The sequence below is a fragment of the Protopterus annectens genome, chromosome 13.part0 (assembly GCF_019279795.1).
Source record: "Protopterus annectens isolate FY-2018-M chromosome 13.part0, PAN1.0, whole genome shotgun sequence".
NCBI lineage: Eukaryota > Metazoa > Chordata > Ceratodontiformes > Protopteridae > Protopterus > Protopterus annectens.
Window position 1 is genome coordinate 665256925 of NC_056747.1, and position 17048 is coordinate 665273972.

The following is a 17048-nucleotide window of genomic DNA, read 5'->3' on the forward strand; positions in this document are numbered from 1 at the left end:
TGTATTACATAATGGGTCTAATAAGAGAAGAATACAGTGGTGGGATAACTTACTTGGATCTTGAAGTTATTTCCCTGGAAATGAAGTGGGCCAGATAGAAATATTTCCTAACTATGGCTGAAACATGATGATTAAATGAGAGACAGACAGAGAGAGCTGACCATATAAGTACCGTGTCATTCTGAAAATGAATACAACTGATAATATGAGGTGGGAGCGGCTTTCCAGCCGAACACTACTACACTGCATTTTTTTTTTCATTTAGCTTGATACCTTTTTTTGATATACCACGTACACACATACTCATGCTGTTTAGCATCAGTGGATAAGTGGATAACACTGCCCTTGTTGCACTAAGTCAATCACACTTCTGGGATATGGGCTTGGATGTCTGCAAAAAAATGCTAAACAGGATAAGGCCCAGTGTTCATCCCTAAAGTAACAAACTAGTTATAATTTTAGGTTCTGAGAGAAGGTATCAGCAACTTTCAGAACTTAAGAGTCTGTTGGATATCCACTTTGCAATCCAGCATACATTGTGTGTGTGGGGGGGGTTCACATTAGGTTTCTCTCATTTTTCAATTATACCTGTATGGGGGATAGTGTCAGGTCAAGACAGGCAGCGTGTACACAGTAATCACTGTCTACCTCTTCTTTACCCTTTTCAAAGACGCTTATTAAGGTAAGGAGACAGGTTTTAACCCTCACAAAACCAAACTGATTGGAGTCTACAGCAGTTACGTTGCCAACATCTGCATAAATGATTTCTCTTATGACATGCTCTATGGCTTTGCATACATGACTGCTAAGCTAGTGAGGCTGATGGGCCTACAATTACCCAGATCTCTACAGGGGGCACATTGTGTAGGGGAACCACAGTGGCTGTTCTACAGGCATCAAGCACAAAACTCATGTACTGGTTGAAGGTGAACAGTTTACGTACAGGATAGCTTGTACTTGGTACTGATGAAAATGCAGTCTGGCATGCTGCCTGGTCCCATAGAAGTATTATTTTTAGCCTCTAAAAGAATTCTAAGATTTGCTCTCAAACATAGTCACTACAGATAACAAGCAGGTTGTCAAGTATCAAACAAAACCATAATAAACTAATCACACACAGCTCAGACCAAACACAGAGACCTACTAATGCTGTGGCTCTTAAAAGTAACCTACCTAAACCACAAAGGCATCACAAATGTAATCTAACAAGCAAGTACCTTCAGTAACCACACAAGCACACATCACAGGCAGCACACACCATGAAACATACATCAAACAGTCACAATGTTTCAAGTTAAAACCCCATAAGGCAAACCTCCACACAATCCAATATCCTAGTTATAGTTGACTCCATAGAGAGAGACACAGATGTGCCACTCACCAGACTATGCAAAGCCAGGGTCACAGTTGCCTATCAGGTAACAGGATTCATTGCATCAGGCATGCACCCAAGTCGACGAACCACAAGTATACATATGACACAGTCCTAGTGCACATTGGTGTAAATGACTTGAGACGTACCTCCTTGGACTAGGGAGACAGACATGATGAAGCTCTCAGAATATGTGTCCGATGAAGGTATAAACTTAGCTTTGAGCAACATCTGACTATCACCAAGAATGATGCTGCAATATCATCAAAAGATAATGGATTTCAATAATTGGCTTAGCTTCTGGTGTCATTAAAAGAGGGTACATGATATATATATATATATATATATATATATATATATATATAGCCTGTACCTACCCCTCCAAGACTTTCATATATTGGCTAAATCCTTAACCACCCCATTTTTAAGACAATTTCAATCTGCTAAAGCTTCCAACTTAACAAAACAATAACTGGATTATATAAAGGTATTGCTGCTCAACGCTAGGAGTCTTAAGGGGAAACATGTTGATATGTGCATCGTCATGGAGACCTGGCATAAGACAAATGTCAGCACTACATCAGTGCAGGGTTTCAACGCACATCACACATTCAGGCCTACCACACTACATGAAGACAAAAAGGTTGCAATGTCTCCACATTCCTAAACAAAAAAATTCACCTCCATACTCATTAACAGCCTGAACTCCTCCACATCCAAATTACTTTCAACAAAACCCCTTATCATGTCATAGCTAACTATAGGACCCCCTCTAAGTACACCCCCAGCCAATACCTCCTAACTAAATATATGGCATCCCTATGCATTAAGGCAAACATCATTCTTCTAGGCAACTTCAACTACCCGTCCATCAAGTGGCAGACTTGCACCTCCTCAAACATGTTATGCTCGGAAATTTCTGGACTTCAGTACAAACTCTCAGGACCAGTAAGTATGTACCCCAAGCAGAGTTAATAAAATTCTGGACTTGGTCTTACAAATATAGGACAGCTTTACAACCCACTAACTTCCTCCCTGGTTAAATCACACCACAAATCTGTCACATTTACCACAAGACTGAAGCTGGAAGTTTATTCCAACACTTCAGTATTGTTAGGGCTAATTGTCTAAAACTGAGTGATGACCACGCTAAATTCAAAATCTCCTTCTAACTTGATGACCCTACTGCTTATCCAGAATCCTTTACTGCCAAATTCTATGCGCAAGTGAACGGCTGCATAGATGCAGTTGTCCCCCTTTATAGTAAATACAATGTTAAATTTAATAGTAAACTCCTTTGGTCTACCCAAATATAAACAGTTTCTATAATAAAATAAAAAAAAAACGCATTATACACAAAATTATGTTCAACTCTCATGATGCCAAAATTGCTCTTGCTAAACTTAACACGGGACTCTAGACATTGATCAAATCAACCGAAGCTAGATATGAGGTAAAACAGCCACTAAGGCAAAAGATAACCACATAACCTTCTTTAACCATAACATCAGAAAATTCCCAGCACTGTGCAGAGGTAATAGTAAATGACAATGCCTATGTTCTCTGGGTCTAAGTATACTATCTACTAGCAAACAGGTTTACCTTAAACTTTACCCCGCATCCCATATTCACAGAACACACACTAATATCTACACTACATCTTCAAGGAAATAACCAAGGGCAAGAACACTACTTCTATAGAATTGGATAACAAACTGGGCTGCCTGCTGGCCGGCCTGCATCACGACATGACAGAACCTCTACCAAGCTTTGTGCCAGATAAATGGAGGACAGCAACAGTCATCAATTTTCACATAGGTATAGGATAGACAGTGTCATCCAAATAGAGTAATTATAGACCCATAAGCCTGTCCAGAAAGGATCATTATAGAGTTAATAAAGAAACCCTACAAACTGTCAAACCAAGCCAATTCGGATTTATCAAGGGAAGATCTTGCCTACTTAATCTGATACAGTTCTTTGAGTAGGAGGTTACTGAAGCAATGTATGAGGGCAAATCAGTACACTCCATGTATCTAGACCTTGAAAAAGTGTATGACACCATCCCACACTCAAGTATTGTAGATAAACTCTCCCAGCAAAATGTAAATCCCTATATAACTCACTGGATAGCTACTTGGCTCACAGCAAAACCCAGAAAATTACAGTGCGTAGCTCTACATCCTCCAAAGGACCTGTCACTAGTGAAATACCTCAGGGTACAGTCTTTGATCTCTAGAAGTAGATGCCAAAGAGAAGTGTTCAAAAGTAAATGGTAAGTGTTTAAGGCTGACCAAGTTTACAGATGACTGTAAACGTGGTGCCATCATTAACCCCCAAGAGGACATCAAAATTCTCCATGAAGGCCTTTTCTAAACAAATAGCTGGTGTTAAAACCATGGACTAAAACTAAATGTCACAAAACAGATAATAGTATCCTCAGCATGATTTCCCTTGTAATTATGGCACTGACAACATCTTCCTGCAAGCTGAACCTGTAGTCAGGGATCTAGAAACCTATGCAGACAACAAAGTGTCCTCAGATCACCATGTATCCACTTCTGTAGGGAAGCCCTTTTTCATTATGCAGCTTATATCTAAAGTTATGGCATCCAAGTCAAAGGATGTAATCATTTCACTGTACTCCGGTCTCATTAGGCCGATCATCAAATACAGTGCCCCTTTTGGTATGCACCTGACCAAACACTGTCATAACTGGAAAGATCACAACACGTTCTCACTAAAAAAAAAAAAATCAAAAGTCTAAATAATGAAAGCTCTGCAGACAATCTAAAAGCATTGGCCCTCTTCTTGGTATCAAACAGCCTGCTGGCTCTTTCCTTTCAGACCGGTTACAAATCCACAAGTCAAATGGTAGTGTGAAGACCTGCTCAAGACACCTCAATCTCTTTTGCAACATAAGCTGGACATGTTGGAGGGACAGGTATGTATCACAGAGAAAATCACTTCTATGGAACCATCTTCGACTGCACATAAAACAAAGTACTTCACTCACTCTATTTAAATGGATGAATGGATGGGGAATCGCAAACCCTCCCCGATTTAGAACTCATGCTCCTTATGGATAGGGGAAAAATTAAATGCCCCAACATATCCTTGTATGTCTACCTCTGGGTTACTCACACACAAAACACGAGGGCCAAAAAACTACCAAGGGAATATAAGGCTAGGCTCCTTAAGACCCTTACAGATTAACAGCCTAGGAAGCATTTATGAAACTATGAACTCAATTTGTCTGCTAATATACTGACTAGATCCAAGGAATCAGAATATGTGCTATTACATATGAGTTCAGTGCACTGATGGAATGTTACATGTAAATTTTCTGACATAACTGAAGGAAGATTTGTTATTTCCCTTGGTGTTTGCAGTGACCTTTATACTTTGCTTCACATTTTCTCACAATGCTATTAAGTTCCTTAACGGCATGTTTCACTGAGGTCTTGAGGTAGAGGGATGAAAATTTAACACTTAATTATTTTCCTTTTGTTATACAGTTTATTAGCACAAGAGTTCACCAAACAGGTTTATTCCTGAATTTACCATTACATCAAGGTTGGACAAGTAATAACTTTTCTATGCAGCTGTTTAGGTGCTGGTAAAATCTGAAGATGAATACTGGGTCTACTGCAAGGATTACTGTTAATTTTACATAGGTATTGTACAAGCTGAAGTAGGTTTGTCGTGCAGAAGTCCATAAAGATGGTCTCATTTGGTGGTAGGGTGGTATCACTAGGTCTCACAGAGATGATGAATACTTCGGGTCACATTTAACGAAGGATGAGTTGTTGTGAGGTGCAGTACAGACGGTGGCTAAGCTGAGAACTTCTAGTGGGTAATTTTACAATTTTCTCAAACATTAGTATTAAAGTCCAAGAAATGCTGGACATATCCTTTTTTAAAGATGTACGAGTGCCAGTCAATGTTTGGGTAATTGAGCCTAGTTTCACTCGTTTGTCTCTAACACATACGATAAGAAGGCTGAGGTTTTCGTTTAGCTGTTTAAATACATAGAAACACATCAAGATGGCTAGCAGCATCATTAAATATGAACACACTACTTAAACAGACAAACCTTACATGCATACATGCTTACATCTCAATAGTTTACTACAAAATGGCAGTCAGGCTCGCACGTGCTCAGTATTTATGCACTGGTGCAAGCCCTTGGAAACCTTCTTAAAGGTATACATACATACACACTGATCTACATCTTCCCTCTTAAAAAGACTGCCCTTTATGCAAAACGATAACAGAGTTAGGCATGCATTACTATATACATCAGAAACAAAACACAATGTTCATGTCCAAGATACACCGTATCTGCTACAGGGTTTAGATTTGCAACCATATCTCATTAACAATTTGGACCAAATTTCACAACAGGGACAGTCTGCGGTGCTGTAGTATAGGCATGGAAACCCATCTCAAAGGCTTCCGATTCCACCTAAAAATTGCTCCTTCTGATTCCACAATGTACAGTCTCAGCTCTGGACCAATATTCTTCATGGCACCAATCCGATCATAACCTTTGGACATCTGCATCCTTACCACTTCTCCCTCTCGTAATGGACTGAGTGGTTTGCTGGTCTTGTCGTAATAGGACTTCGGGGTTAGGCATCTCTTCAACAGATTGGCTTTCACTAACCTGTTGTTCTTGACACATGGAACCAACAGTTGACTACTAATTGGTGATGTGGTTCTGGTTTGTCTCGATAAAAGCCTCTGAGCAGGTGAACCAAGATGTTTACCACGAGGAACATTTCTGAGATTCAAGAGATTCAGGAAAGCATCACTATCATCTCATTTTGACATGTCTAATAACTGTTTTGCACTTTGAACTGCACGTTCTGCCAAACCATTTAAATGCAAGTACTGTGGACTATTTGTGACACTAGTAAAGTCCCATTCTTCAGCAAATCTTTTGAACTGTTGCTTTGTAAATTGCATGTCACTGTCAGAAATAACTTTGTGTGAATTAGAATGGACTGCAAAATGATGTTTCATCTTAGTAATGACAGTGCTGGATACTAGATTAGGAAGCAGGTCAATTGCGAACCAGTTGGAGTAAGAGTCTACTAATACCAAATAATGTTGACCATTCCACTCAAAAATGTCGGTAGCCACTGTCGACCAAGGTAGTTCTGGAATTTGGTTAAGCTGAAGTGGTTCCTTCTGTTGATGTGGCTTTGTACCATTACACACTGAACAAGATGAAAGTGCCCTCTCAATATCTTGGAACATAGAAGGCCAAAATACAAGCTCTTTCGCCCTTCTTTTGGTAGATTCAGTTCCTGGGTGACCAGGATGCAAGATAGTAATGTACTCTGGAAAAACTACTTTTGGACCTTTCATAATGATACCTTTGTGAGACAAAATCGCATCTCTGTAGGGAAAAAAGGCTGCACTTCTTGAGGTAAACTAGACTGCTTTGACAACCATCCATGACTGATAAAGTGGTTGAGTCTTTGTAAAACTGGATCTATGGCTGGGTGATCTCTCAACTCATCAAGACGTGTGGAAGAAAATACTCTTACTTCCATGACTTCAAAATCAAGGTTCTCATTCTCATGCTGTTCTGTGATGTTTCTGCATGATCAGGATAAGGTATCAGCTAAGTAGAGAAGTTTGCCTTTCTTGGAGACAAGACTGAAATTGTACTTTTGCAATCTCAGCATCATACGTTGCAGTTGGGCTGGAGCTGGATGCATTGGCATTCTCAAGAAAGCGAATACAGTTTGGTGGTCTGTTTCAGTCTGGATAGGTCTACCACAAACATAATCACGGAACTTCAAACATGCAGACAGAATTGCCAAACGCTCTTTCTCAATCTGGGCGTACTGCATCTCAGTTTGGGTAAGGGTTCTTGATGCATAGCTAACAGATTGATCCTCTTGTAGAATGACTGCAACTAAATCAAATTTTGAAGCATCACAGGAAATGTTACCAGTTTGTGAACATCATAGCATCTGAGTGTTGGTGAAGTAGCAATTCTCTGTTTCATTACTTCAAATGCTCTTTGGTGCTGCTCTAACCAAGGCCTGGGTACATCTTTACGTGTCAGCTCTCTGAGTGGCGCTGAAAGTTGGTTCAAGTCTGGTATGAACTTGCCTAGGTAGCTGATGCCAAGAAAACATTGCAGGGCTTGAACATTGTCTGGTGCTGGCATCTCAAGAATGGCTTGTTTAGAAGGGTCAGGTCATAGGCCTGTACCTGTAAATAAATGACCAACATAAGTAACCTCTTGTAGCCTGAACTTGTGCACTGAGCTTAAGATTCACATGACGTGCCCTTTCCTGAACTTTTCTGAGGTTTCTGTCATGTTCGGCTTCATCATGACCTCCCACCAGTATGTCTACAAGGATACCCAGAAAGAATTTGCTCCATTGCTTGTTGAAAGACTTCACTTGCAGAATTTATCCCAAATGGCATTCTCAAAAATATATACCTGCCAAACAGAGTACTGAACATAATGAGCAATGATGATTTCTTGGCAAGCTGAATTGGCCAAAATGAATTCTTTGCATCTAAGTCATAAAAAATAGTGGCATTTGACATTAAGGCTATGACTTGTTCGACTGTGCACATTGGATGACACGGTCTTTTAATGCTTTGTTCAAATCTCGTGGGTCAATACATATTCTGATGTCATATGAGCTCTTCTTGTGAGCTACCACCATGGAAGATACCCACTGAGTTGGAGTTTCAACTGGACAAATTGCACCTTGTTGCACCATTTTAGCTAACTCAGATCTGACTCTGTCCTGCATGGCTATTAGAACTTTCCGTGCTGGCCTGATAACTGGGCTGACCTCTGGGTCTAACTTCATAGATTACACAACTGGAAGTTTGCCTAGTTTGTTTGTCTTCAAACAGATCAGCATAGGTAGAAAAAATGTACTGGGCGAAATTAGAGTAGTGGTCTTTCAAGCTAACATGATGGACTTCCTTGTTAAATGAAAGCAATCCCATTTTCAAACTGCCTCTGAGCCCTAATAATGACTGATGTGCCTCTTGACCACATAAAATAAGAAATTGTAGCTTCTTCCAGCAGAGTAACATGAACGCACTACTGAGCCTTCGGTCTGAATTTCTTCACCTCCATAAGTAACAAGCCATGCACACCTTGCCAAATCAAGCCTTTCACCTTTACACTCACTCGCAAATGTTTCTGCTGACATAACATTGCACTTGTAACCTGTATCAACTTTGAACTCTGTGGGTTTGCCATTTATATGAACAGTACAAAATACTTCATTCTTTGCCCTTAAATCTACTGCATTGACCGTTTCATGAAGCATTGACACACCATCAAAATGAAGAGTACGGCTGCCACTGTTTAACTGATCAACTCATTTCTTAAAATGCTCCTTTTTAATAAAAAAATGTGGGCCTTTTGATTTACAAAACCTTTTGAAATTATTTCATTTATTGCATTTGTGGCATTGTTGACCAAAAGCTAAACATTTTTCCCTTCTAGATTCATGGCTACCACCACAATTACGACAGTTGGCAATGAAACTGGGTTGGGGCCCATGCTTTAAGTTTGCAGACTCACTCTTACGCTTCACTGAGACTGTGCATTCTCTGGAATTTGCTAGAAAGCTCTGGGGTTTACCAGTGAGTACTGCAGGGGTTACAGTTGCCGCCATGTGCTTGGGCCTGTTTCTTTTAATAATGTGCTGCATTCTATCAACATAGGTTCATAGGTTGGTACTAGGCTATCAGCCCTAGGGCCTATACAAGCCTAGCCATAACAATTCCCTGGCTATTTCTTCCCAAAGTATTTACTTCCCATAAGCTTTGTCACTGTGCCTTCTCGAGCTATTCTCATTTGTAAGCATACTTGTATGCTTTTCTGTAAGCTCGTATACCTGACAAATCTCAACAGCCTTATTTAAAGTTAAATCACTGTCACGAAGCAAAATCTTTCTCACAGCATCATCTTTCATACCACACATAAGTCTGTCCTTTATCAATTCATCCCTTAAGTCACCAAATCTGCATGTTTTAGTCTAATTTCTCAGGTCAGTTATATATGCTGCAAAGGTTTCACCAGGCTTTTGACCCCTTGTGTAAAATAAATGCCTTTCCATTGTAACATTTGTCTGTGGGGTTACACATTTCTCTAAATTTACGTTTAAAGCACTTAGGGTCCTCCCTTGACTCAACTTATACAACAACATGACGGTTTTATCCCTCTCCAGCATAGATAGCAGGTGCATACACAAATGAAAGTTTCATTTCTATGGCTTCTGACCTAGCTAAATTAAGCAGAATAAATGCCTTTGTATGGTTATCTTTATCAGAAAATGCAGCCTGTATGAAAATGTTGCACTCTTGCTCAAACACTCTCCAGTTCTCTGCAATATTGCTGTCAAACACAAGTACACTGGGTTTTCAAAATCCGTCTGCCATGCCCACAAGTTATACACAAACACACTGAAAATATGGCCCTTGTAATGTACGAACAAACAGTGCTGTGAGCTTGTAACAACATTTAAATGCACAATAGACGCTCTGAAATACTTTATACTTTGAAACATGCTCTGTAATAGCTGTACTCTGCAAAATAGACCTTATAATGGCTGTACTTTGCAAAACAGTTTTACTGTAACACTGCACAAACATGCAAACACTTTACACACTTCTGATAACTCGGATATCTTTGCTTACTACAAAAATGTGGCTGCCCTTATTTTATTTGTTTTATGCAATCGGACTTTATTTCAAACATTTTCCATAATATTTCAAATATTTTATCAATATCGTACATATCTGTTTATGCGAATATCGTTTACAGCATTCTGTATGCCTCGTTTCATATTATACAAAAAAGAAATAGTGCTGAGCAAGTTTTAATACCTAAAATTTGTTTCTGACCTGTTTTGCGAAGTTTGCACATTTTAGGTAAGATTCACTTCTGTATATTCCACCAGCTCCTAGCAAATACCTTCAGTTGTTTTACCCAGGCTGCCTTTGACTTTGTGCCCCTTGAATATGCCATTTCTGATGCCTTGTCCTTTTAGACATGCCTCTTCTGACACCATGTTGTTCTTTAGTCTCTAATACATATGACAAGAAGGCTGGGGTTTTCGTTAGATGCTTTAATAAACAGAAACACATCAGGATGGATAACAGCATCATTAAATATGAACAAACTAGTTAACAGACAGACCTTACATACATACATGCTTATATCTCAACAGCTTACTATAAACGTGCACAATATTTATACACCTGTGCAAGCCCTAGGACAGCATCTTGAAGGTATATACACACATACTGATCTACACCTAGTAAGAATGTATTTGGATCTATAACACCTCAATGGTTAATTCCATGACCTTTGTGGGACACTGATATCTGTAACTAGCACTGAAGTTAATAGTTGGATTTCTTAAGGGTGATTTGGATTTCCAAGAACTCCATATTATGGTCATGAATAATGTGATGTGAGACCATCATGCTTTTGACAAATACAGATATCATGCATTCCTTCTTTTGGGTTACTGCAAGGGAATAGGTATGAGCCTTGGTGTAGAGGGAGTGCTGTCGCTGCACTGAAAAAACATGTCTCAGTAACTGCACAAATATGAATGTGTTCAAGCTGCAGAAGGGCCTCAAGTTTTGCCATCTTTCTACTTAGACTTCTAGCAATATGTATTTCTAACATTATGTTGTCTGAATTTTAGTTTGAGTTAGCTGTGCTGGAATGTCCAGCAGGGGCAGTCTACAGAACTATGGGGGTCACTAAATGTTTTAACCAATATCAGAAAGCCCTGGTATGAGAGGTCTAAGCCACTCGTGGCTGACAGACACTGGATCCTCTTAAAATGAGACCAACTACTTTGTCAAGTGTTAAAGCCAATTACCTTGTCTTAGTATCTAGGTATTATTTTTATAAAGACAAGATAGTACTCAAGACAAGTGTCTTTCCAGCCCCTAATACATATGTATTAAGTTCCATCATGCCTTTTTTAGGCTGTATCCCAAGGACAAAATTCCCAATGTAAAAATTCCATCTAAAAACAACCTCAAGGTTATTCTGCTAAATGCTAGGAGTCTCAACACGAAACTGCACTCACTGGAAGCTGTTCTTACTTTGGAAGATGCAGACATTTGTGCACTCACGGAGACCTGGTTCAAGGCTGTGGAGAGCACCCCAGCTATTCCAGGTTACACCTCCTTCCACACGTTCAGACCTCAAACTGAAGGCATGAAAACTAAAGGAGGTGGTGTATCAATATTCATTAAAGGCAAATACACCTCCAGATTGGTTAAATAGTATGATTCCCTGGAGATACATCAGGTGCAATTAACTGTTGGTAGGACACCTGTTCAAGTCAGTGCCAGCTACAGGACCCCCTCTATGAATAAGGATATCCACTCTGCCTATTTGGATCTACTTGAGTCTATCAAGATACATCTGAACACCATGGTTTGGGGTGACTAACTACCCATCCATTGACTGGTTAAATTACTTCTGCTCAAACTCACTTTCCCAAAGGCTCTTCGACTTTGTCAATTCCAATGCCCTGGACCAGCTAGTTGACAACCGTACAAGGGGTGCCAACATCCTGGATCTGGTGCTTACCAATATGGGGGTAGGGTGGGGGGACACTGTAGCAACCCCTTTATGAGTCCTCCCTGGTGAGATCTGACTACAAATCGCTCTCATTCGAAGTAACCATCACACCTGACCCCCCTCTAGCAGCAATTAAACTAAAAAATTTCTCCAAAGCAAATTATAACCTCTTACAGGATCGTATATACAGCTTCACTGCACCTCCTCCCTCAGATGGAACTGGCAACTAAGCAGAGCTCTACAGCAATGCTTTATACAAACACCTGTATAACTGCATCGACTCAGACATACCTGACAGGACCAAAACAAGCTGCTCAAGGAACAGCAAACCTGCCTTTTGGACAACTTCCATTAACATTTACAATAAGAGGAACAAATTGCTGTCTAAGAGAAAGAGGGACTGAGCCTTAAACTAGAAAAAATCCCCCTTCAGCTTAAACAAGCAAATAAGATTTCTTGTGAAGTCCTCCAAAGCAAACTTCAAATCCAAATTAGCTTCCACAACAAAGGGCAACCGCAAGGCATTCTATAGTTACATCCGTAACCTAAAAAGAAAGGTCCAGATTTGTGCCAAACTGGTAGTTAATTATACCACATATACTGAGCCTGGGGACATAGCTAATCTGTTGGCAGACAGGTTCTGTGAAAACTTCAGTCCCCTGTCCCCGGCACACATGCCCCACAATATCCCTACCACCTACCCCCTACCCTGTATCACTAAACAGCAGGTCATAAATGCCCTCTCTAAGACCAAAAACACAGCAACTATGGGACCTGAAAACATCCCTGGCTGTGTCCTACATGGGATCCAGCATAAATTAGCAACACCACTGCATATGCTTTTCAATCATAGTCTAAGCACTGGCTTCGTACCAGCTGAATGGAAGACAGCCACCATTATTCCCTTTCACAAAGGTGATCCTTCCACTGACTCCAGAAACTACAGACTTATCAGCCTGATTAGCCTTACCTGCAAGGCCATGGGGCGAATCATAAAGGACCTTATCGACAAAGATATAGGAAATCTCAAAACACTTGACCCTACTCAGTTTGGTTTTGTCAAGGGGAGATCATGTCTGTTAAACCTGGTGGACTTCTTTGAGACAGTCACCAAGGCCCCGGATGAGGGAAAATCTGTGCATACCACCAACCTGCACTTAGCCAAGGTGTTTTGACACTATCCCACTCGGGGATCATTGACAAATTCACCCAACTAGGTATCAACCGTTATATCATTAGATGGGTTGTTAATTGTTTCACTGACAAAACTCATACAGTCAAAATACGGGAATCCACCGCCAAACGCAGACCTGTAACCAGTGATGTTCCACAGGGATCAGTCCTGGGAACGCTACTATTTGGGATCTATTTCTCCAAAGTACAAGCAAAAACAAAAGGTCTGTGGCTGACAAAGTTTGCTGATGTCTGCAAACTGGGAGTGGTCATAGAATTTCCAAATGATGTCAACATCCTACAAGAGGGTCTTAAACAAACGATTGGTGGCAGAGTCATGGCCTTAAACTCAATGCATAATATTATCATTCCTTTCGGTAACAGCAGTCTTCCTGCTAACTACCACATCAATAGCAACACTAAGTACGCAATTGGTGGTGAGAGACCTGGGCACACAGGATGACAGCAGCCTTATCTGTGACTACTATGTCTCCACAGTGGTAACAAGGGCATTCTGTACTGCGCATCTCATACGTAATGGCATTGCCTCAAAAATAAAAAAAAAAGTTATAATCTCCCTGTACTCTTCCCTCATCAGGCCAATAACTGAGTACAACATACTTTCTATGTACCTTTCCAAACACCTCCAGCAAGTGGAGAGACCACAAAGGTTCCTCATAAGGAAAATTCTACGTCTTCAACATCTGTCCTATGGATATCATTTGAAATCATTATCACTTTATTCTGTTTCATACAGACTACTAAGAGGTGATCACTGCCTAGCATACAAGGCAATCTCTGACCCTGCATTACTGGAAATGCTGCATAGCCGTAAGTCAAATGGTACATGGGTTACTCATTCTAAAGATCTTAACCTGGTATGTGACATTAATAAAACCTGCTGGAGGGACAGGTTTGTCTCCCAGAGGTTACTACACCTTTGCAACAGACTCCCACTTCATGTCAAACAGAGCACCTCACCAGCTCTCTTCAAAAACAATCTAGATGATTGGATGGGTGACCGTAAATTCACCCCGGGGGTTCCATCTGTGTCCCTCTTGGACAGGGGCAATAGGTGCTGATCATGGAAATAAGGGTAAGAACTTGGCTAGGCTTCCAAGGGACTAGGGACATTAGCCTAGTAACTTCCTATGATCGTATGTTGTCTGGGCCCACAAAGACTGTGATTTGGCCTTGGAGATGAAGTTTAAGACCTGCTCCTCAGAGGTACTAGGTGGGGGACAGTTGTTAGCAATGCTTTGGGGTATACATGGCAGGGACAGGGGAGCGATTTTTTCAGTGAACCTGTCAGCCAGCAGGTTTGCCATATCCACAGGCTCTGCATCTGTAGCAACACTAACTATGAGTTTAGCGCAAATATGGACCTTACCTTTGAGGTTGAGAATGTAACTCTAAAGAATGCCTTGTGGTTATCCTCAGGGAAGCTAATTTGGATTCAGTTAGCTTTGGGAGACTTCACTAGGAGTCTTGCTTGCTTGTTTAAGTTGATGAGGGAGTGTTTCCAGTTTTGAGACCGTTCCTTCCTACACTTAGACAGCAATTTCTTTCTCCTACTGTACAGCCTATTAATGGCAGTTGTCCACCAGGTAGCTTTGTTTTTCATGAAGAGCTTGCTTTGGTTCTATCAGGTACGGCAGACTCAATACAATTAATTATACAGGTGGTCGTATAAAGGATTGGTGTATAACCCAGCAGAGGTATCTGTTCCATCAGTGGTGGGAGGGGCTATGAAGCTATTTATGCTGTCACATAAAAAGGTTGTAATTAGCCTTGGAGGAGTTTTTTAGTCTAGTTGTTGCTAAGTGTGTGTGTGTGTGTGTGTGTGTGGGGGTCTTGTGTTATAGTTACTTCTAGCAAGACTATTTTGTGGTCAGACCTCACCAGGGATGGCCACATACTGGGGGAGGTGCAGAGGTCCCCCATGTTGGTGAGTACCAGATCTAGGATGTTTCAGCCCCTTGTGGGTGTGTCAACCAGCTGGTCTAGGATATTGGAGCTAAAGTCCAGGAATCTTTGGGTGAGTGAGTTAGAACACATACAATTTACCCAGTCAATGGATGGATAATTAAAATAATTGATTCAAGTAGAGCCAAGCAGGCTGAGCGGGTGTACTGATTCATGGAGGGGGTCCTACAACTGACAATGACCAGAAGAGGGGTCTTACCAACAGTCAATTGCACCTGAAGTAATTCTAGGAAACTGTGCTTTTTAACCAATCTAGAAGGGTATTTATCTTTAATGAATATTGATGCACCACCTCCTTTAGTTCTCACGCCTTCAGTTTGTGGTCTGAACATGTAGAAGGAAATGTAACCTGGTATATATAGGTGAAGCTAATGTGCAGTGGAACAAAGTGATGAGCATTACAGATTTTGAGGTATGATTGTCTTTAATCCCACCTAACAAAGACAATTCCAACGGCTACTTCATGGGGAAGAAAGAAGAAGGAAAGAAGGCAAGTACAAGATAGCACAGAGGGCCTTGTTACAACTGTGGTGCAAAGTAAGGTTACAAGGATGCAAAGATGATGACTCAGAGAAGCCATGAAATGCAGAAAGGTGAGATGGTGTGGGCTGCTGATAGCAGAAAAAAGAAGCAAATAAAACGATGAGACAGAAATATTTTGCTCAGCATAATTGTGACTAAACAGAAGCCCTGGAGAACATGGCAACACAAAAAAGAAGAAAATAAAACGATCTGAGATAAATATTTTGCTCTGCATAAATATACCCTGGAGAATGTGGACATAACCCAATGAGATGACTATCATTAAGCAGAAATAACAAGAGGAAAACCAATAAATACACTACAGCAGTGTGTGCAGGTCACAGAAAGAAAGGTGACGCAGTGCCAGCTTACAGCGGCTTCTTACATGAACAGGCCATTAATAGACTTCAGCAGCTCCTGTTTACATACCGTCATATTTTGTAACAGTTCTTGTAGACAAATAAAATTACAGAAAACAGTACCGAACATGGAAGAGACTAACAGTCATGCAGGTACATAACAGCCAAATTTACTGTTAAGACCTTCATTCTTTTCAGGTCCCACCACATGTCAAGTGAAACAGCCTACTGGATGTTGATCAGCACCACTACAAGTTCTGGTAAAACACCCAAAACAACCTAAGCAGCAAGGATCAACATTTACTCAGTCTACAAAGCCCACAATCCAGCACTGTTGGGCAGTAGACTTAAGTGGATATATCCTACTTGCCCAATGAATGTCCAAAATAAACAATGCAATGAAGCTCAAGACAGTCGTATTCCATTACATTTATGAAGGCTAGGGCAGTAGAACATGCAAAGAATATTACCTACATACCTACAATTCATGCATGAAAACATCTAGAATTTGCCATGTCTAAGGCAAACTATATTTCATTGCAGACTACTTGAAAATATCTTTGAAATTCGGTACATGAAGTGACATACCACAGATTCTCAGTCCTACAGTTTGGGTCCCTTAACACTTCAGCCAGAATGGCTGCTCCTTCAGGTCCGAGAGGATTCTGGGCTAACCTACAGAAAAAATAAATATTTTGAATTATTCACATCTTCGAAACCATAAACAACAAAATAACTGATGCTAAAATAGTCATGCAAACAAAAGTTATGTTTTCTTACCATAACAGTGGATATATAAGTAGGCCCTTAGCTGTAGAATATTTTGACTGATGCTCCAGGTGGTAAGACAACTTGGCATGTACAAAACTCCCAGACTACTACAGCTTCCATATTTCACTTACCAAGAAAATCAGCCCAGTTCTATACTTACAAAAGATAAATGAAGACAAAAAGGTAGGTGGTAGCATGCTTTCTGCTGCGGGAGATCTCCTCACACATCCAGTGTTATGGTGAGTACCCCTAACTT

At 40.5% G+C, this 17048-nt stretch overlaps 1 protein-coding gene across 2 annotated transcripts in view; it reads right to left on the reverse strand.

Annotated features, from left to right (window-relative positions):
* LOC122787571 (nucleotide-binding oligomerization domain-containing protein 2-like) overlaps window positions 1-17048 on the reverse strand; it is a 326951-nt gene that overhangs the window by 247286 nt on the left and 62617 nt on the right. For both annotated transcript variants that reach the window (XM_044054354.1, XM_044054353.1), the window contains exon 2: window positions 16610-16696. In XM_044054354.1, the coding sequence (XP_043910289.1) occupies window positions 16610-16696 (87 nt within the window). The remainder of the gene's footprint in view (window positions 1-16609; window positions 16697-17048) is intronic.